Source organism: Trachymyrmex septentrionalis, unplaced genomic scaffold, assembly GCF_001594115.1.
Source record: "Trachymyrmex septentrionalis isolate Tsep2-gDNA-1 unplaced genomic scaffold, Tsep1.0 scaffold108, whole genome shotgun sequence".
NCBI lineage: Eukaryota > Metazoa > Arthropoda > Insecta > Hymenoptera > Formicidae > Trachymyrmex > Trachymyrmex septentrionalis.
Window position 1 is genome coordinate 844,329 of NW_017304207.1, and position 22,347 is coordinate 866,675.

The following is a 22,347-nucleotide window of genomic DNA, read 5'->3' on the forward strand; positions in this document are numbered from 1 at the left end:
AAAAAAAATATTTTATAGTAAAATATTACATATATTTTTAATATATCTAATCTTCTTAAAATGCTTGATCACAATTTTGATATTCCAAAAATATTTTTTAATTTAAGGAATTCCTAGATTTTTACGGATTATTAAAGCTTACTGCTCTATTGTAAATACCGCATTATGCAGCGTTATGTGAAAGTCATTAATTGCAAGACACTACTTGGAATATTACTGTGTCTGCCGATAAGTGTCGCTTCTGCCAAAGTTTTTGACGCATAATGTTTCAGAAACTCGGCAACCAAAAAATTAACCCAAAAATATATAAATCCACCCTCCTCCCTTAACAAATATCTGAATCCGCCAGTGCTCTATAAGAATTCTGCATATTAAAAAAACATAAAAAATAGTAACGACTTTTACTCCAAGATTTTAATGCAATTATATTAATATCGATCAACTTTCGCATCATCTGTCGATTACATTATTCTTTACTTTCTGGCTGACCTATGCGTGACGTGACTACTTCGCTACTCGCAATTGCGCGATTGCGTTTGTCATCCTTTGCGAATGATGACTCATTCGTGCATCCGACTATACCAACGACAAACCATATAAAAATAAAATCATGCTATCTACTGATAGTACATTGCGGACGTTTGTAATTTTTGTTACATCATCAGAATGTGATAATTCAAAATTACTTTATATTCCTCAACCAGTCCCGTCGCAATCGTTATTTCTGCGATATTAACATGACATTAGTATCTTTAATCGAATATTCTTTCATATAACAAAAATAACCAGCTCTAATGTGTTCTTTCACTTTTACTTGTCATCTTCTCAATTGAAATATTCTATTTTTCTCTGAAAAATTATGTTATAATATATTAAAAAAATATATATTTATAAAAAAAGATATAGAGTCTCCTCTTTGTGTTTTTTACGAGTTTTTTTGAGTAAATTTTGCTTTTACGTTAAAATAATGATATTTCCGTATAAAATTTAGTTGGCACGAAGTGTCAGAAGTCGGTGGTCGTTTTGGTAGCCGAGTTTCAGTTGAAAAAAGAAATGATTGTTCTGCAATCGTGTCACAGAACATTTGCATGTGAATTCTATGGCCTCTCTTTCCCGGCCTTCCCGGAGTTAATTAAACGCCTCATAGTTTTCGGAGTGGGATGACGGAGTACGATTGCTTCTGGCACCAAGTGGACGATCCAACCCTGCGCGAGAGCGTCATTTAATAAGCGCTTAGAATGAATTCCCGGAACCCCCAAAAGAGAATGCATAAAGGAGTCCCGTTTTCATTGAGCATAAGATTATGTCCATGTTTTCTTTAACATTGGTATACTTATTAGAAATTTTAGCATTTATAACTAATTTCTTCTATTTTAATCTGATGAAAGATGTCATATTTCAACTAACGTCAAATTCTCTACAGAGTGTTTAAGAAAACCATTCAGCATTTATATGGTAGATAGTACAGACCATACTGACAAGTAAAAAAGTTTAATGAACATAGATCGAAAACATTCAATAAAATATCAACAAATAAAATTTAATATAAAAGTATCTTAAAGTAGTAATAAGTAAATATTTTTTGAGATATAAACAATATTTTGTATGTTAGTATCATAACTGACATACAGACGTGTGCAAAAGTATTAGACACTTACAATTTTCTCGCATTTTACGAAAAGTTAAATATCTCGGCGAAAAGAAATCTCAGAGAGGTTTTCGACCACGCATTTTAAAACGTTAAGATAAGGCTTTAAATCTACGTTTGAATTTTTTGTCCACGATATTTTGTTCCTAAGTTACATAAAATTGAAAAATAATATCTTTGTAATATTTTTGTCTTACTTTAAAGCGCTACAATTCAATAAAACATCAGCAAACAAAATGTAATATGAAAGTATTTTAAAGTAGGCTTTCTAAGCTTTTAAAATGCTTTTAAAATATAGATATCGTATTTTTATTATGTAAAATTTTATTATGTAAAAACTTACTTTTTCTAAAATGTTTTTTAATTTCAACATTAAAAAATATATGGAAAAAATACAAAAGGAAAAATATGATTGTCATAATGTGTTTGATTCGTATAAATTTTTTCAAATTTTTTTTTTTTTATAATTTTATTTGATCATCAATTTTAGAAAAGTTTGTACACAATAAAATTTCACATAATAAAAAAATACGATATCTTAAAAGCATTTTAAAGTTTAGGAAGCCTACTTTAAGATACTTTCATATTAAATTTTGTTTGCTGATATTTTACTGAACTGTAGCGCTTTAAAGACAAAAATATTGTAAAAATATAATTTTTCAATTTTATGTAATTTAGGAACAAAATATCGTAGATAAAAGATTCAAACGCAAATTTGAAACCCTTTACGCTTTAAAATGCGTGGTCAAAAATCTCTCTGAGATTTCTTCTCGCCGAGATATTTAACTTTTCGTAAAATGTGAGACAATTGTAAGTGCCTAATACTTTTGCACACGTCTGTATTGGTTTTTAAGCCTTGTCTACAATAGTCGCACAGACTGTGTTGCTTCTAGTCGCAAAAGTTCTTGTCGTACGGAGTTGAGCCAACTTCAGCCTGTTACGCAATAGGACCGCAAGCTGTAAATCGAAGAAATTAACCAGTCATAGTCGATTATTTTTCTCATATTCGACGATGATTGGTCAATTTCTTATGACTTACGACATTATTGTGTAACAGGCCTTCAACTTTTTACGATTACGATAATTAGCATGTCGTATGAGCTCAGCCAATCACAGCACAGCAAATTTGGCGGCAGAATTTGTTATCGTCACACAATCCTTACAACTGTTGTAGATGTTCACACGTTTTAGCGACACTCTTACGACGTATGACATTTTCCTGCGACGTTACTACTCGCGACATGCGACACGGCTGTACAATTATTGTAGATGAGACCCTACATGTCGCTTGCAACGTGAAAATTTACCACAATGTTTACAAATCACGTTCTAAATGTTCTTATTCAATTTCCAGACACACTTTATAATAAAAAATTTCATCGGTAATCAGTAAGTTGACTGATCAACTAGTCATTACGATTGGATGAACATTATGAGAGGTCACCTCGTTTAGACCTGTGATTCTCCCAAATAGGCTATCAATTGCTACTTATCTCAATTTCTCTCTTTTTACGTTATATAGACAATAATAGACGTAGAAGACAATAAGTCAATTATAACATTAATATACAAAATTGTTTACATATATCTCAGAAACGATTAAGCTTTTGACCTATGTTCATTAAACAGTAATACCATTCATCGGGCCGCCCCCAATTTGGCTCATATAACGTTTTTTGTTTAATATTTGGCATGTAGAATCACGCAGAAAAGGAATTATGTGCTCAAGGAATCATTCAAAGTTATGCTTTATCGTCATTTTTCAATGAAAATCGAAAAATCTCGTATAAGCCATAAATTGAGTGAACACCAATTTTGATCTTTTTTCGTCCTTATCGTGATCTTAAGAGAAAAATGTTATTTTTTTGCTCTGTATGATAAAAAATCAATACAAAAATAAAGATGAAAATGTGATGACTTTAAAAAATATTTTACTTATCCATTATTTGATATACAAATTTGTATAGGGACTACTTTACATTCAATAAAAAATAGCATCATTCTCTTAAGATCACGATAAGAAAGATAAAAAAAGACCAAAATTGGTGTGCATTCAATTTATGGCTTATATGAGGATTTGCAGATTTTCCAATTTTCACTGAAAAATAACGATTTACTATAATTTTGAATGATTCCTTCAGCACATTATTCCATTTCTACATGATTCTACATTCTAAATATTAAATAAAAACGCTATATGAATCAAATTGAAAGCGGCCCAATGAATAGTGTTACTACTGTTACTATGTTAAGGCTTTTTTACTCATTGTCAGTATCGTGTATACTTTCTATCATGTAAATACCGAATGGGTTTTTTCAACCTGTATATTAATATTTTTCTAAAAACTATGAAGAGATGTTGACACTGAGATAATTATATTGAATTAAATTTGCTACAGCTATTAGAAATTGAAATTACAATATTAATGAATATATTTTACTATTGTTGCTCTCATTTCATATATTATTTACTATTATTTCTTTGTTATATATTTTTATAATCTGATTATTTCCTATCGACTTGATTATATTAAGTCGAAATGAGCGTTAATGGAACTGGAAAACGGGACTAATAATAAATAACGCATATTTTTCGTTGCGCTTTTACAATTTATTATTTATCATTAAAAAGTGAAATTATTAATGAATACGCTTTACTATTGTTACTCGCTTTTTTATTTATCACTATTTCTTTGTTATATTTACACATAATCCAATTATTTTACATTGATTTGACCAAATTGATTCGAAATGAGCGTTAATGGTGCCGTGAAACAGGAGCAGTAATAAATAACGCGCATTTTTCGTTGCGCTTGAACAATTTATTATTTATAAAATGCATTATTAATATACATTAACACATCACGTCGTTTCATCGTCGTTTTTTCATCGCATATATCGAAATAAGTATCTGCAAATATACCATGACAAAATCGTTTGGTCAAAATTCTGTAACCCGTCAGTCATTTCAGCAAAATAATCGAATTTAGTGACATGTGTGAGCGATTTTGCGATTCCGTCAACAATGTAGAATATAAAAGCGACATTGATAAGTTCATGGCAGCATGCGTAAAAGCTTTGAAACGTTTTTTTTTTTTCCTATATTGACATCATTCATTGTATTGGTGATGCAAAAGCTTTCCAAGCACGTCGTATAACTTCGAGAGTCGTTCCATGTCGTTGAATCCTGGTTCTTCTCCGAAGTCAACGTTAATAATCGATTTCATATCGGACATGGAGTCTCCGCAATATCTTTACGGGCTATTTGGGAAAGCGTCTTACGGGAGATTTTAGTTCAGACGTACAATATATTTGAAATATCCTCTTATCGCTCTAACCCTTTCACATGAGTGACATTAGCGTAATTATTTTTTTTAATAGTATATATTTTTATTTTTTGACAACTTATATATTTCTTCAAAGGATTAAAATTCTTTTTTAGACAAATATAAATAAATCGTACAAGTATTATGTATATTACAGTAGAACTTGAATTAATCGACTTCGCTATCGAATTCTCTCTCCCCCCCCCCCCCCTCCCCGTATTTTTTTCTCTCTCATTTCGGTTTTGTACACAGTGTTCTCGTGTACACACCATATCTCCATAATGTATCAAAGAATTATTGTTTATAATTTTATTTGATTAAGATTTTAAGAAGAGTTAATATAAAGTTTAAGGATATATAATATTAAACTAATTTCTATTTCTAAAATATGATTTTTTTCAATAGAATAAAATATAACTTCTAGTATTTGAGTTCTCTGATTATTCGACCTAAGGTTTACATTAGATTTTTGGAAGATTATAAAAGGAAAAAGAAAGATTATTAATTTTATACTAATATTGTTATATTTTTCTAAGAGAGAGAGACCAAAAACTGTACATGCTGTAACTCTATCGTGTATTACATTTCTATTCTTCTCTAACGTTTTTGCAATTAACGTTTTTGCTTTAGTCGTATATTATTATTTTCGCTTAATTTGACTTAACTGTACTTTCGTGGGACTAATGTTGTTGAAGCAACAATAACTCGTACAGCGAATGCAGTCAGACGTAAAACACATTTATCTATTGATACGACCATCAATAATCTTGACAAATCGGCAAACGACTTGTCACTAGGAGATACAGTAGCAGTCGGCATGCCGACCGGTTCCGTGTACGATGTCGATGTACAAATCGGTAGACAAATTAACCAAAGCGCTAAGACAAGTATTTACGATTTCCGATTAGGATCTATAACTAACTGTTTATACAATCGAAATTATCTGCATATGTATATATAATAAAATATTACATATATATGTATATATAATAAAATATTATATATATATGTATATATAATAAAATATTATATATATATATATATATTTAAATTAATGAAGAATAATTATAATTTAGATAAATAGATAAATAATAAAAGGGCTACGAACCAAGTTGGATGTTCGTTGCTAACTTAAATTAAATTTAATCTTTACATAATAAAAACACAAACAGTTTTGATTTATCGGATCATTCTCAATGTGACAGATAATTAGAACATAATTCGTTAAAAATTATTTCCGTTCGCTTTATACAATTATTTCTTATAAATAGTAATGGTCACAGTAGGTGTTACGATGTCGCATTTGTCAATTTTTTTTCAGTGTTAGATGTTTCTTCTCATTTACGAATTCCTATGATCCCTTGTTAATTAGAATTAATTGCTACACTGTTAGATATCGAAAGAGCAATGGTACTAAAGAGCAATGGCCTTAAATAATATTTTGATATTTTTAACTTCAAACTGTGTCAAACTGTAAATCAATCCATTTCTGTAATTGAATTGCTTAAGTTTTAAATTAAACAACATTGTACTTAGCATTGAATAACAAATTAAATTTAAGTCAAATTTAATACATTTTCTTACGTTAAAATGTTTAATTTAATTTCAATTTAATTTCATTGTTTTAGTTAAATTAACGACATACTGAATAGGAGCAGTGCAGTAACGATTTATAGAAATGATTAAAAATAATTTAAACTAGGTATAATTGGATATTTGTGACATTATTTAACAGAGTGTATAGGTTTTCAAAAATTCTAAATTACATTTACATACTTACGTACATTTTAATTAATCTTCGATCTTGATCTGCAATTTAGATCTTTTTTGGCACAAACAAAATTTTACTCTCAAATTTTACCTTTATTTTTTTTTTACAAAAATTTTAATTTTTATTAAATAAAAATTTTAACATTTAAATTGAAAAATTATTTAGTAATCTAGTAGAGATGTTGAAAAGTAACTCTAAATTTTTCCATACTTTTTGAAAGCCTAAATTAATAAAAACTTGGGCTGAAAAAAGAAGAATAAGAAAAGAAGATTAAAGGTCGTAAACGTTATATTAATATAATGTAAGCTATAATAATTTGAATTCACAGAGTATTATATGCGTGAACACGATTAAAATATTAAATATATTAATTTTTATTTCGTTTCTACAACTTGTTAAAAAATTTTAAATTATTTCAATAATCTGCTGGCCAAAAATATAGAAAGTTCTGATAACTTTCTCACTAGCACTTATTATAGCATTAGAGAAGATAATTATTTCAGAGTAAAATTAAAAGATTTCGTTGGTGAAACACACATATTTTTATTTTTACCGTGTTACATATCAGAGAGTTTGCTTTATTAAAAACTTGTATACCTATTACTAAAATACAACAACTGGATGTTATGTTTATTTTCTTCGCTAACAAGTCAGCAAGAAAACCGTAATAACTCAATATTATTAACGTGCTAAATGCCGTTCCCAGGAAACAATAGTTTCGATGATAACGTGCGTTGGCTTTCACATATTTGGAGCTTCATTGATCATGCAGAAAATGACTATCCGCGAACACGAGGAACCTCAACGTCCATTGATTCGATTCGCCGCGTCGCACGATCGGTTGCCATCGGTCGACGCGGCGCGGCGCGGCACACGACGAACGCTTCGCTCTCGCGGGGGATAACGCCGCGCCGCGCGCGAGTCGCACGGGATATCGGCATACCGCGTGTCCATAACGCACACGTATTCACGCGCGTTACATGTGCGTACGTACACGGAGCATCGGTATACACGCACACATGAGCATGAACGGGGACACGGAAAACGGACGATCAGGAATTGAGGCAAGGTTGATAGTCCTGGATAACAGTGACGCAAGCGCAGACGCGACAATACCCGGTCGATGTTGGCCGGGGCTGGCTGACTGGCTCTGGCTGGTAGTCGAGGATATCTCTCTCTCTCTCTCTCTCCCTCCCTCCCTCCTCTCTCTCTCCCCTGTCTCTCTCCCTCCTCCTCTTTCTCTCACTCTACCCTTGCCCGTACATATCACTCATCCTCGTTCTGTCGACTCTCTCTTTCGTCGTGCAACCCTTTTCTCTCTTCTCGCATTTCTGCGTCTTCCGTAACTGTAGCTCTTCGTTGTACCACATTCGTTTCTACGCTGTCGCTCTGTCTATCCACCGTTTCATTTCTGGAAATGATGCAAAGCTTTCATCCTTTTTTTCATCTCTCCCCTCTTCACTTCGTCCTCGTCCCTTCTCACTTTTTCGGGACTGTCTGGCGTATCCTCCCCTTGCCCTTCGTCTCTCTCTCTTCTGTCTATGCCACGGTATTCCGTACCTAGAGTCGCCGCCATTTTGAAAGTAGAGGGCTCAATCTCACGGCCCTGATGACCGGCGAGGTATCGAGGTCGAAAGCCAAGAGTTTGCCTTCGAAGGTCAGAGCCTTCGATCCTGAAAGTATCTCCTATAGTATCTCTCGTGATAGTTTTGATTAGACAATTTTCGAAGTCATTCGGCAACTGGATTTATTATTCAGTCAGTAAAAAGAGATAAACTTATATTATTATAATATAACATATGACACAAAGTAATACGCTAAATAATCCAAATGTAGAATTATTAATATAGTTCAAAAGGTAATGTAACATAATTAGAAAATGGATTTATTCTAATTTCTTTGTATTGTATCATAATGGTGATTCTCGATTTGTCGCATTTAGCACATATTAGAAGAGATACGAGAAATATCTTTATACTATATTACTTTTCAATGTGTCCAAATTTCACTTTAAACGTTTATATTTGAAATAAAAAGCACATTTTGAAGAAAGGATTTTAAAATAATCTCATGAAAAAAAGTTAAAGGAAAGAAGAGAACAAAAATTTTTGCTTTTATTTATTGTAATTTGTGTATCCAATCATTTCCACGCTCGAAAAATATGAGTAGACTGCGATAATGGTTTTTTCACAATAACGTGCACTCGATACCCACGTACGATTAACTATTGTATTTGTTAACTTCTGCGCATTATCTTATCGATTGTCTAAATTTACCGATGTTAATACTCACACGTTCCACTCTGTATTTGTAGGATGATTTTGATTGTTTATTTATGTTTTATTATTCATAGACAGATTTGCGTTGCATATTCATGTATAAATACTTCGTTTTTAAGGTTTTTAACAGCTTTTAAGGCATATGATAAACTGGATTTCATTTTTAAACAGACCTTTAACAAGCAACTTTAGAGTTAAATATACACATAGTACACGTGTAATCTTTGAAAGGTCGAAGGGCATTAAATGTCTCGTGCGCCATTTTGGCATTACCTACGCGTCGTCCTCGTGGGTGTATATTCCAGCTGATGCTGATGTATTCCGAATGTATCGGATCCCATCGAATAGACATCGATTGCACTGACGTACACACGCCCATGCTACGTTCTGGATATCAATGGGAGCTCGATCGAAAATGGATAAATCGAAGTGGCTGACATAAATTGGGTTTTCCGTGAGTCTTCGACGGTAAACAGCAACGCAAATTTAAAGAGAGCAAATGGTTCCGTTGCTATTTTTATTAAAAGTTTATACCCCTACTTTTCCGATGATGTACAAAAAGGGCTATAAGCAAATCCGAGTTTTCATTACGAAAATAAGTCTATAACAACGCAAACGGAAAAGAAAGTTCAAGTCATTTTTTTGTAGTATCTCTATAAATACCGTTATTAGTATTTTATTTTTATCGTCGCACGTTTATATGTTACAGTACTTTTATTCGACATGTATTTTTCTCTGACGAGGGCTTGAAACTGCGGAAACGCTCAGCATTCAGTATACGAAAAAAAATATTACTGCTTGCGGCTTTGCAAAACAAACACCAGAAATTGTTCTTTTCGACGTTGGAATACCAACTACACTGTATTTCTGTTTGTGTCAGAGGAGAAATTCGCCGAACAGAATTAATGTAACAAAAAATAACATTGTACGTGTTATCACGTCTGACATGATTTTGACGTAAAACTGCTTCTTCCTTCTGTACAAGATTATTGACTCTTCCCTTCAAACAGACATCCAATACTCGCGATTGGAACCAATCGACGAGAAAGGTCATCGGCTCGTCGATTCAATGAAAGGCAGGAGAAACCGCGCAAAATGTGCATGTGAACATAGCTGAAAGAAGTGCAACGAAAAAAAAGAAACGCAGCAAAGTAAAGTGAAGTTAACGTCGCATGCATTTAACTACAGTTACGTATTCCAACAAAAATTGTCATTTTTACCCAGAGAGAAAGCTCTCTGTTTCCTCACCCTGCCAGCCCTTCCGTGTCCCTCTCTGCATCCTCTCTATCCTCTCTATCTACCTCTCGTTTTCCAACACGCCGATTGGACGAGAGCTTACGAAAGTTCCAGGTATCCCCGAGGACCGCCCACCGGTCCTTCTATCGCCGGGAAAGTTTCGTCATTCACACTATAGCAGGATGAGCTACATTGCTACTAATATCGTCGTAACATACCTAGAGCTCAGTCATCTTTAAAGATCATAGATATTTTTGCAAAACTAATCGGAGAAAAATATCACTAGTGTTAGTAATTGTTTCTGAGTATCTATTCAGAAGGAAAAGAAAGCTAATCGGTTTAAATATTTAATATAGAAAATACACACACACACACACAATTTTCACGAAATAATTTTATATTTAAAAGTATTTGTCATTTTTTTTTAATAGTGCATGTTGCATGGAGTAAAAAAATATTTTTACTGGAAAAAATCTAATTATATAAATTAGAAATTTGATAAATTTATATAATTATCAGATCAACAAATCTTTATTTTAGAAATTACCAGATGAACGTAATTAGAACGTACTAGTTCCTTCCTGTTAAACGTACCAGAATTTTCTAATAATGATTTAAATTTATTTAATTAGATCAGCATGATTTTCTAGTGAAGAAAATATTTATTGAATATTAACTAGAAATTTTATAAATCTAATCGAAAATACTAATCAAATTCTTATAGTTAAGTTTATCAAATGTTCTAGCTATAAAATACGAAATCCAATCACAAATTGTTCGATCTCACCAAAATGCTCTTTATATATGCTTTGTTGATATAATCAAAATATTTTTCTCGTAATTAATAAAATAGTACTCCTGATAACATGACATTGATTCTTCTTATAATGCACTGAGAGAAAAGTTTTTAATATTTATGATTGCAGTTCCATATTACTATTATAGTTGTTATTATAATATTATTATATTTATAATAATAATTATATATATATATGTATCCTATCAACACAAATATACAGGATGTCCCAACTGATATCTGTCCTTTTAAGAACGGATTCTTTGAAATATTCTAAGACGAAAATCCTACGAAAATAAGACTATAATAATTTTTTAATTAATTACAATTAAAGTTAATTAATAAGTAACAACGGTGTAAAGACTCTTTATATATAACAAAATAAACAAAGTAAACGGCGAAATAAGAGTCAATGCATAACACATTTAATTAAAGATATTAGTCAAAAATACATAAAGTAAAAAACGAAGCAGAACGTATATCAATGTATAAAACTATTCGAAGAGAAGATAACATTACAAGTTTCGGCTGCCGGATTGAGCCCTCCTCAGATGTTAAATAAAGTAAGTATAATAAAAATAGTAAAAGAATAAGTAAATATACATAAATAGTTCAATGTCGCAACAATCTTAGAGCGCAGAAATGTACAATTCGGTTGGATCTCGATGTGGATCTTGACGTCGTTTTGACTGTCCTCTATCGCATGTACGAGTATATTATTGCAATACTGACATTATAGCAGTAATAACCATAATTATAGTAATACGTAATTATAGTCACAAAAATTGAAAAATTTTTTTTTAATATCATATGTGGAATAAATAATTGTTGTTATTATAATAATATTTTACTTTAACTTTCGAGCTAATAAATATTTTGTCGTTCGTTTCTCATTAAATTTTGCAAACATTACCTTTGCGGATGAAAATTCAAGTCGGTCTATTTGTTGTACTCTCTCATGTATTGCTCCGCTAAAAGTGAATTTTTAAACGATGCTCAAAACCCACGTAATTAGACCCTGGCCTAGTGGAACATATTTAACAAAAGCTTATCCGAGGCAGTAAAAAAGTTTCGGTTAAAAAAGCTCCATTAAATCTGGCAGCTAAAGATATAGAGGTACTACGGAGACGAGGAAGACTCGTTTAATTTATCATCTATTTAAACGATCTCGCGAATAGAAGGCCTTTTTTAACTCTGATTTCAATCTGCTATCTCCTTTGCCTTGTTTCTTCCTCTCTCTCTCTCTCTCTCTCTCTCTCTCTCTCTCTCTCTCTCTCCCCCTTCTCTCTCAGACCTTTTTCTTGCCAATTGCTTGTCCTCCTGACTTTGAATTGGAATCCTATAGAATGTTCATGAAAGGATATATTTTGATCCTGCTAAACAAGACGATATGCGTTTACACAAAGATCGTATCTTTAGTACGAATTTTACTTTGGTTAAATAATGATACGGATTATTCGATTCTTTCCAACGTAAAAAAAAATTTTATGTGAAGAAGCATATGAGAAAAACATATCTTTTTAAGAGATGTTTTTATTATGAAAACATATTACATATAATAAAAAATTATTAAAACATACGTCGACCGATGTCAAAAAATGAAATAGAAATAATAAAAGAAGTAATAAATGGACATAGATATTTGAAATTAGGAGACAATAATTTTATTGAATAATTTTCAATTTTCAAATCAACGATCAATTTAATTTGTGAGATAATTATTATTTTAATTTAACGGTTGTGTTGCAAATCTCAAAATAATCTGTGCAAAGTCAAATATCTGAAATAAGTATATTTATAAAATACGTATAGAAATATTATTCCAATCCATCTAACTTTGATCGTAGTTGGCGCTTCTCTTACTTACAATTAATAGAATAATTTTTATTCAACAAAGAAATGTTTATCGAAAAATATATGTTGTATTAGTAAATATCGATTTTAGACAACTTTCTCTTCTTTTTATCTTTCTTTTTTTTGTAATAATGTATCCAATCTTGTATCAATTAATCTAATCTAGAATAATATGTCTAAAATAAACATATAGTGTCTTATAAAGCTTTATAGGTAAAGATCATCTACCAGGCGATATAGACAAATTATTCAAAACAGTTGCTATTTTTTAAATATTTATGATGAGGTATATTCCCTATTGAAGTGTTTTACCCCGTTTTACCTTAAAGCTTCACTCAAGAGTTATACTTGTTTATGATTTACCTTTCCATATTTTTTGTTACTCCTTGATCTTTAGTTTATAGTTGTTTAGTTAATACTACATTTCATTTCTGTTTTCCTCTCTATTATAATTTTTTAAATATAAGTATTCTTTTTGTTATAATTTGAACTCTCTCGCTTTTTTATCTTCTTGTATATGTTATTATTTTTATTCCTTTTTCTTCTAATCTGTACCATATCTATTTTTTCTGTATTTTATGCGTACAGACTCTCGTAGAGGGTCAATCCTAAGCTATCAATGAATGCTGTTATTATTACTAGCACCGTGTTATAGTATTACCAACCCTTGAGGAATGATCACATGCGTGCATCGCATTACAGAAGCTATAAACTATATCGTTACACGCCTTCGTGCAACCAACCAGTGGAATAGCCGCAAGGGACGATGCTATTGCGTCGCCTAACGAGACCTGATGTCTCAATTTCCGAAAGGACGTACGTCTCGCGACAGGGGGCGATTGCGTTGTGGGGGACGACGCCCCGTGCGACGAAGGGTGATACAGACCTGATAAGGCGCTAAAATAATATACAGCCCCGGTTCGGGATCGGAATCTCCGCGATACGTAATGTCCCCTTCGTACTCATTCGTTTCTTTTCCCCGTCTAGCTTAGCCTTACTCCCTCCTTCCTTTCTCTATTTTCATCCCTCATATCCGCCTCTCCCTCTCTCTCTTTCTCTCCCTCTCCCCCCCCTCTCTCTCTCTTTCTTCCCTCTCTCTCACACTCTCTCTCTCTCCTACAGATTCACCGTGCTTTATCCCTCTTCCCTTCTCGAATTGTTTCTCGATGCTATCCGTGACTCTCCAGTTTGTTAGGGGGATTTATTTGATTGAATATCGACTGCTCGAGTAGCCACCCACGGGTTATAACGGGTGTATCAGTAGTGCACAGATCTCAATTGCGTGGGGGAGTGAAAAAACGCCCTCGTAATACATACACAGGAAGAGAGAGATACATTATTTTATTGCTTCTTAGGCGAAGACTGATATTGACACTTACCGTAACTTACCTTTTCCATATCTTTGATGATATCGTTTATATCGTATATATATGTCAAACGATTGATTATTAATGTCTCGTATCTAAAAATATCATTATTTAGTTATATAAAATATTTTAAATATATTTTATATATAAAGAAGTATAATATGAAATGCGCGAAAGAAGTAGAGAAAAATAAAGGTTGAATTAATATAAAGTACTTCGTTTCTCATTTTACTTTGGAAGCACTCTTCAATGCTGATGAAGTTGAAGTACGTAGACTTAAGCAATTATTGAACTAAAGGTATAATAATTGAGCTAGAAACATAATAATTTGAAAACGAGGTTTACTCATTTCTAGAAAAACTTACTTTCTTATTAGAGTTGACTGTTGAAGTTAGTATTTCTCTTAATTGTCTTATATACTTGCATTAAGAAACAAAATTTAACGAATGTTCAAGGAAAAATTTTAAAAAGGTAGAAAGATTCGTAAACCACTATAAATTGATATTTGCTAAATATTTAGCAATTGTAAGTATTATTATTATGATTTTAACTTTATATTTTTTATAAAATCGTTTTATATATTTTATATATAATTTTAAGATTTTCAAATGTTTTAAATATCCGTAATTTTCTTATCATTTGAAACTAAATTAATGCTTATGTAAAGTACTAAAAAAGATTTTAAAAATCTTCGCGAGTTTTCAGACGTGTTGTATACGAAAATTTGTATTAGTAATAACGTTTACTGTAAAGATGACAACACAGAATGAGCATTAATTCAGCAACATTTTAATCGACAGTCTTCAAGATAATTGCTCGAATCTCTCGCAATCATATTTATGTATAGCTTCGAACGTTTTATTGGTTTTTTTATAGGCTAGTGTAATCCACAACTTTTGTGAAGCATAGAATCTTTTGTGGATCGTGGAAAAATAGTTTCTAACGAGACGTTCTAATCATCGGCATACGTGTGTGCTTGAATTAATGATGTAGCCTTAAAATTTTTTTGTAAATTTAATCTGTAAGATTTATCCAAGTAGAATAATAAATCATGTCAGAATAACGTTAAAACATCGTCGTGACTAATTGAAAAATGACTTTCAGTAGTCATTATGCGTCGTTTTGATGTCATGATGGTCTGCATTCTGCTTGACTATTTTAGGATTTTATTAGAAAAATTAGAAATTGGAGAGGATTAGAATTTTCTTATAGATAATTTTTTAATAAATAAATACAAACTATGTCATATGTAATGCGCTGTTACTAACTTCATTCAATAATCTGCATAATTTTAAATTAAAATAATAGCATGTAGTTCCATCAATTATTCTTTTTTTTTTACTAATAAAAAAGATGGAACAAATAAATGAAATATTGTTTAGTTTTTTGCTTTAATAGCTACACTCCTGCCTGGCACGTATGCACATGCTCTCGTAGGGAAGTTCGCATAATAGACCCTAATCCGAATCTAAATCTGAGCTTATGAGATAAACAGTCTATTAGGGAGGACGGGACGTTACAGCGAACCCGCTCGAAATCTCCAATGGAGGGACCGGGGATGTAACGGCTACATCAAAGGTATCGAATTGACGAGGAGAATCCCCGCACTGCCGCATCCCGGTTTATAAACCAGGATATACGCAGCCCTCTTGCACAGTAGTCGTCAATCGCGGACAATCGAATCGAAACGTGCTTTTCTTGAGAAATCATCGCGAAAAGATTAAACGACGGAGAGATTTCGAAGGACCGTGTCGGTTTCTCGATGAAAAATTAACCGAGGGTCGATATATCAAGGCGCGGGGGCGTGAATTCCGATATCATTGAATTGCAGGGTGTGACGTTGAATAAATGTACCTTTAAGAAAAAAAACTTTTGAGAAAATTGATCTAAATCTGGCTCCTTCGACTTTAAATTTTCTTCTTGCCAATTCTTGAAAGAACCACTTTACTATTTAATATTGTAATCTTCGATTAAATGAGCGTGCAATGGGTTTTCAGAAATCATTGAATTCTACACGAAGTCTGGTAATAAAATGATTGATTTGAATAAAATTAGTTTATTCTGATAAAAAAATAAAATTCAATAACGTTTTAGTTATATGTATATTTATATGTATATGTATACATATATTCTTACATCTTGAATTTATTAGTTCACTTTTTGGGATGCATTAAAATTATTTGGCACGATTATATCATTATATGTTATATCATAATATGAGTCATAATTCCCGTCGATATATTCGCGCAGATTTTTTTGAGGGTGCACTCAACTTGAGTGCCGTTCACTTAATTATTAGCAATATTTCGTTATCGAATGATACCATGTATCACGATATCTATGCGATTGAATCTGTGGTGCAAGTGGTTTTAAAACTCCGATAACAGTCGGATATTTGATAATCCGGTCGTAATACGAATATATCTTGTTATGCTTTCTACAATAGAAAAAGAATAATTATACACACACAAAATTGCATGTTAAATAACTTCTGGTTACTGCATATGTCGTGTCTCGTCAATTCGTTTATTATAAGTCCACATACATCTGAGAAAAATAGCTCATTCGTAATAGTTTATCACGTAGAAAAATTTTTTTGTTCTGCAGATATTAATTGTTTGTGCAATTGTAATTTCAGTTTTATATTCCAATTTTATAAACATTTTTTGTACTGCGTCACATTATATTTTATGTCTTATCATTCAATAACATGTCATATGAGCAAAAAAATCTCGCAAATTAGACGTAAAATATTGCATTTTTTAAATATATCCTGACTTTCAATGATATTGAAAGCTATTCAAAACATTCCGTTAGATATATTAACGTTTTATCTAACGTATTTTCTGTCTCTCTCTCTCTCTCTCTCTCTCTCTCTCTCTCTCTCTCTCTGTCTCTCTCTTCCTATGTGGCTGAAGACTATATATTTTATATTTTATTAAATCACATTCTGGTCTATTATAAGTTCTGACGTGGGATGCGAATCAACACGTCGACAGGTGGGTGTTTATTTCATTGAATGAGTAACGTCATATATTCGCTACATCACTGATTAATATTGAGGCTACCAATAATTAAGGAAAGCTACGTGGGTGTTATCAAATTTACTGCCAATATACGCGTCGACGTAGGAGGTTAATGTCGCTGAATGGAGTAATTTCTTGTCGTTCCATTACAAAGAGCTATTACCACAGTCTCCGGAATCAGTCGAAGTTGCGAACGTAAATTTAGTTCAGAAACTTGCAGTGCTTGCGGCTGTTATCGATTACGCGTATACTTAAATTATTAAAGAAACGGTGTCGCGATAAATAAGTATTTTTCTATAACGAAAAAGAAATTTAATTTTTAATTTCAAATTTCCATTTTTGTCCAATTTTTTGTTAATCAACAAAGAACGTTATTCATTTTTCCAGCAAAATTTCAAATTAATCGATAAATATTTGCTAATTCCTATCGGATAACTGTAGCAGCTATTCGATTATATTAAGCGGCTGCAGTTGGAAGGCCAATTTTAAGTATACTTCATTCAAATTGTTAAGAGCTCCATCTCGTGGCTCATTCGTACAGAACATTTCTCGGCATATATCGAGCCATCAGCTAGTCGAGGGCGATATGATTGACGAGCCCTTAAACGAAATTGGATTAATGCGCATGCAAATTTCGGAGTCTCGAGGGAGTTCATCCTATAACTAGTCGATAATAATTATTATTAATGATGAAATTAGTGAGCGGCCACGTGTCGTTGATTCAAAACGATTTGTGAAAAATTGAGGAATAAGTATTGTCTACTTGCAAATCGTCTCTACAAGAGCCGCATAAAAGATTTAGATCAGCCATAAATTAATCTATAATTAATAATTCCTACAATTATATACATGTTTAATTCGCGAATCACATAAACTGAGACAAGAGAAAGGAATAAAGCGAAATACAAATTTAACGTCAAAATGTATTTGATAGACAGAATTAATATTTGCTTATTCAGACTATAAGTTTTGTGCTATTGTAATATAATAAATATTCGAAAATATTCAATTAATATTTATGCTTATTAATTCTCCGCGTTTTTTTTTTAATGATTTATACACAAACACAACAATTTTGCTAAAGCATCTATAAAAGGTTTTTATATATACAACCTGAAAATAATTTTGTTAGACCATCAAAATAATTCTGTGGGAAATTTAAACGTGATAAGCAATGTTGTTATAGAATGTCAAAAAGTTTTGACATTCTATAGTAACCAGATTGAATGTTTTTTTTTGTTTACATAATTATTTTGATAAAAATTTCCAATAAAAATATCTTCAAATTTGTATTGAACTAAATTTTTAGATATTTGACAAACCCTTCTTTCCGTATAATAATCTTTATAAGAACATAACTAAAATTTTGTCGATAGGAAAGTGGAAGTTCAATCTTGTATTTATTTAAAACTTTATGTGATATCTTTGATAACTTGTTAAGGAGAGCAATTGACATTGGAGAGAATTAATTACGGAACTGTGGAGCTTCCAAACTTCAAAGGATGCGAGTAAAGTATTTCTCGGGAATATATAGAAATGTAAATGATGCCATGGGTACGACATGCAAACGTCAAATTTTCCAGTCATTTCGTCTGATGTGCTTGTTAGAGATGAAATTGGCGCACGGTCATATAGATATCGCACAAAGGAACTTCTGCAAAACCGAAGAAACTCCCGCGCCGTTGATTTGTGTACTGCACGCGGAATTCTGCAAAATGTACTCTGTAACTTCCAGAACATATTCCTCGGGAAGCTGTTTCCAGAGAAAATCACAGCTCATCGCGATTTCAAAGACGTAATCTTAGTTAGCGAACTATTTGCGGGCTTAGGCTTCTTCTTGCATACACATCTTTCTGATAGTCTCTCGCAGATATTATTATTTACCTAATTTCTATTTTAGCAATTCAATTAAATTTATTCCAATTTTAGTTAGCCAGCTATTGATAGTAATAAAAATGCGAAATTACAAGTCAGAAGGATCCCTTTCAATCGTAATTATAATATCTCCATTCAGACTGATTTGAACGATTGCGCATAAATTTATTATGATGCAATTACTCAAGAGATTATTCATTTACGAAATGAAAATATTCATAAAAAGTACTTGACGTGCGTAAGTATTAGTGACTTTTACGGTCATAAAATCTAAGTTTTTGTTTTATTATTCCAAAATAATTACGTACGTACAACATTTACAACATTTAATAACGTTAAACATTTATTTTCATTGATTTATCCTAATATCCTTCATATTTTTATATTGAAAGATCCAATCTCGAAGAATTGCGGCAGCAGTTTGCTTATGTAGGAAAGCTTTTTAAAAGAGGATCACCTTTTAGCAGAAACTCGATTATATTATTCTCGCGAGACAGAAAACGAAGGAAATCCGCTCGAGGAGGGCTGGTATAATATAAGCTCGCTATTTCGCCATTTACGAATAGATTTGTTCGGGGTTTCGGAATGAGCTGAGAAATCGTCGCGGACGTTGAATTTTCTCCCATAAAACGCTCCCTAGAGAAGGAGGACGGATGCAGTCCCACTCTCTATACGGAGGGTGGAATCGGTTTCTTGGATTTTACGAACTTTCGACCGATAACTTGCTTCTTTACTCTCTGCCTCTCTCTTTCTTTACTTCTCTTCATTCTTTTCCCGATTTTCTTCTCTCACGTTCTCATGTTCACTAAGACGTTTGACTTAGAATATAAACGAGCCGAAACCCCTCGTCATCAGTATGTCAACTCAAACGCTGGGCATGGAATGATAGATCGACTCTTTCAACGACATTGTGAAGATATAAATGCATATCTTTGAAAGGATAAACTAGCGGGTTTGCGGGAATGATTTGGTAAAATAATTTCAATTACAAAGACTATAAAAAAGATTTACAATATGTCCATTAAAAAATTTTTATATAAAAACTTATAAATGTATATAATTATGTATAAAATATGTTCATATATGTATATTCTTTCTCTTGTTTAATCTTTGTCAGAATCTTTGTCATATAACAGAAAAAGTAATAATTAAAAACAATAATTGAAAAAAATATTAAAAAAAAACAATTTTTATACTGTTTTTCTTTTTGAAAGGTACAATTTACATTATTACATTATATAATATTCTATATACATATAATTAAAACTTCTATATATACATATAATTATAACAAGTATATAACTTTTAAATAATTAATACATTTATATATAATAATGCATATACATAGACATTTTTTTCTCATTTCCTGAAATTATGCTTTTTTTATAATAGACAACGCCAAAATTATGCTTTCAATTTTTTTTTATTTCTTTTTATTATTAGCTTTTTATACATACGCAAATAGAAATAGAATTAAAAAACTTATATATATAGACGTATTTTATGAATAATTAAATAGTTATATATATTAAATATTGTATCTAAATTAAAAAAGTAACATAAATAAAAAATATAAAATTATTCGAGGAAAAACGAAAAAAATCGTGTATTTTAAAGTTAATTATTTACTTATTAAATATAAATTAACTATAGCTAATCACAATTAAATTATTTTTTTCAAAAAATAACATAGATATTAATAATATTAGATATTAATAATATTAATTTTATTATGATGTTATGTTAGACCTCTAAAAAACTTTCCTTATTTATTTTGTATCATTTTTCCCGTTTTCAATTATTTTTTATTTGAATTTAAATTATATTACTTTTTCTGATTGAAAGTTGATATATTTAGAACACATTCCGCATTTATTAAATAATGCGAAATTCCAAAAATTTCAATTTGTTACTTTTGTCACGGAGTGTCATACATATGTTCTTATGTAAAAAAATTCTACTGGGATATACAATTCATATGCAATACATTTTATTAATGTTTGTTTCTCTTTTTTTTACTAAAGGCACTTTATTAATTTTTATTATATTACATTAAAACTTATGATTTAGCTTTTTTTTATGTAAATTCAAATTGTGAGAATATTGTGTGTGTGTGTGTGTGTGTATATATATATATTATTACATAAAATTAAACATTAAAAAAAGATATTAATATACAGACGCTGAGGGAGCTGTACGAAAAATTTAGAGGCAACAACATTTTTTTATAAAAGTAATCAGAATTATAGAGAGAAAGGAGGAAGAGAAGGAAGAAAAGGAGGAGGGGGAGGAGAGAGAGAGAGAGAGAGAATCATTGAAATTGTTGTATGTGAGAGAGAAATAAATACGTTATTTTCATATTTTCCAGGTCGATTTCGGCGACGTTTTCATACCGCCTGACTTGAAGGTACCGAAATTGCAAGTACTTCCTGAATTTTCGAGATTGGCGCACGGCCTCCGCAGTGGCAACATCAGTATTCTAGACAGTAAAACGATCTACATTCCAAATTTGCATTACGACGGTGGCGGACCAGACGCTTACTTCTGGGTAGGCAATGGCTCCGAGCCTAGCCATTTTGGTATCAAAGTCCCTAATGAACAGGGCAGGTCAGTTGAAACATAATCAGTATAAAATAATGAATTAAATAATTTTCACAAAAACTTATATTATGATTTTTTTATACAACATTAACTAAATTTATACAAACAATTATATGAGAAGTAAATAAATATCAAAAATAGTATAATTTATTTTGAAATAAGTTCTCTTCATACTTTTGAAGTTTTCACATTTTAATAATTATGTAATTATTTTTTAAAATACGAATTTTATTTTCTTCATTTATATATGTGTGTGTGTGTATATATATATACACTTAAAGAGTAATTACTTATTTGATTGTGGAAACTATGTTTGCAAAAATCCAGGATTCTACGATACATTAATTTTAAGAGTTACTATGCAATAAGGATTCTAATTATTTTCTGGAGAAAAAAAATTAATATTAATTTATTAGAAAAATTTTCGAAATATTTATAGTCCTAAAAAAGTCATATTTGTGATTTGCTGACTGATGGTAAATTTCTTATAAATTTCTTAAAAAAACGTTATTTTAGAAAATCTTTATCGTAAAACACATAATATTTTATTAAGATGCATGTTAACTTA

At 31.2% G+C, this 22,347-nt stretch overlaps 1 protein-coding gene across 5 annotated transcripts in view; it reads left to right on the plus strand.

Annotated features, from left to right (window-relative positions):
• The window catches only part of LOC108747604 (protein Skeletor, isoforms B/C), a 74,645-nt gene that overhangs the window by 46,355 nt on the left and 5,943 nt on the right, over nucleotides 1-22,347 (plus strand). For all 5 annotated transcript variants that reach the window (XM_018485206.1, XM_018485215.1, XM_018485188.1 and 2 more), the window contains exon 5: nucleotides 21,547-21,785. In XM_018485206.1, coding sequence (XP_018340708.1) covers nucleotides 21,547-21,785 — 239 coding nt within the window. The remainder of the gene's footprint in view (nucleotides 1-21,546; nucleotides 21,786-22,347) is intronic.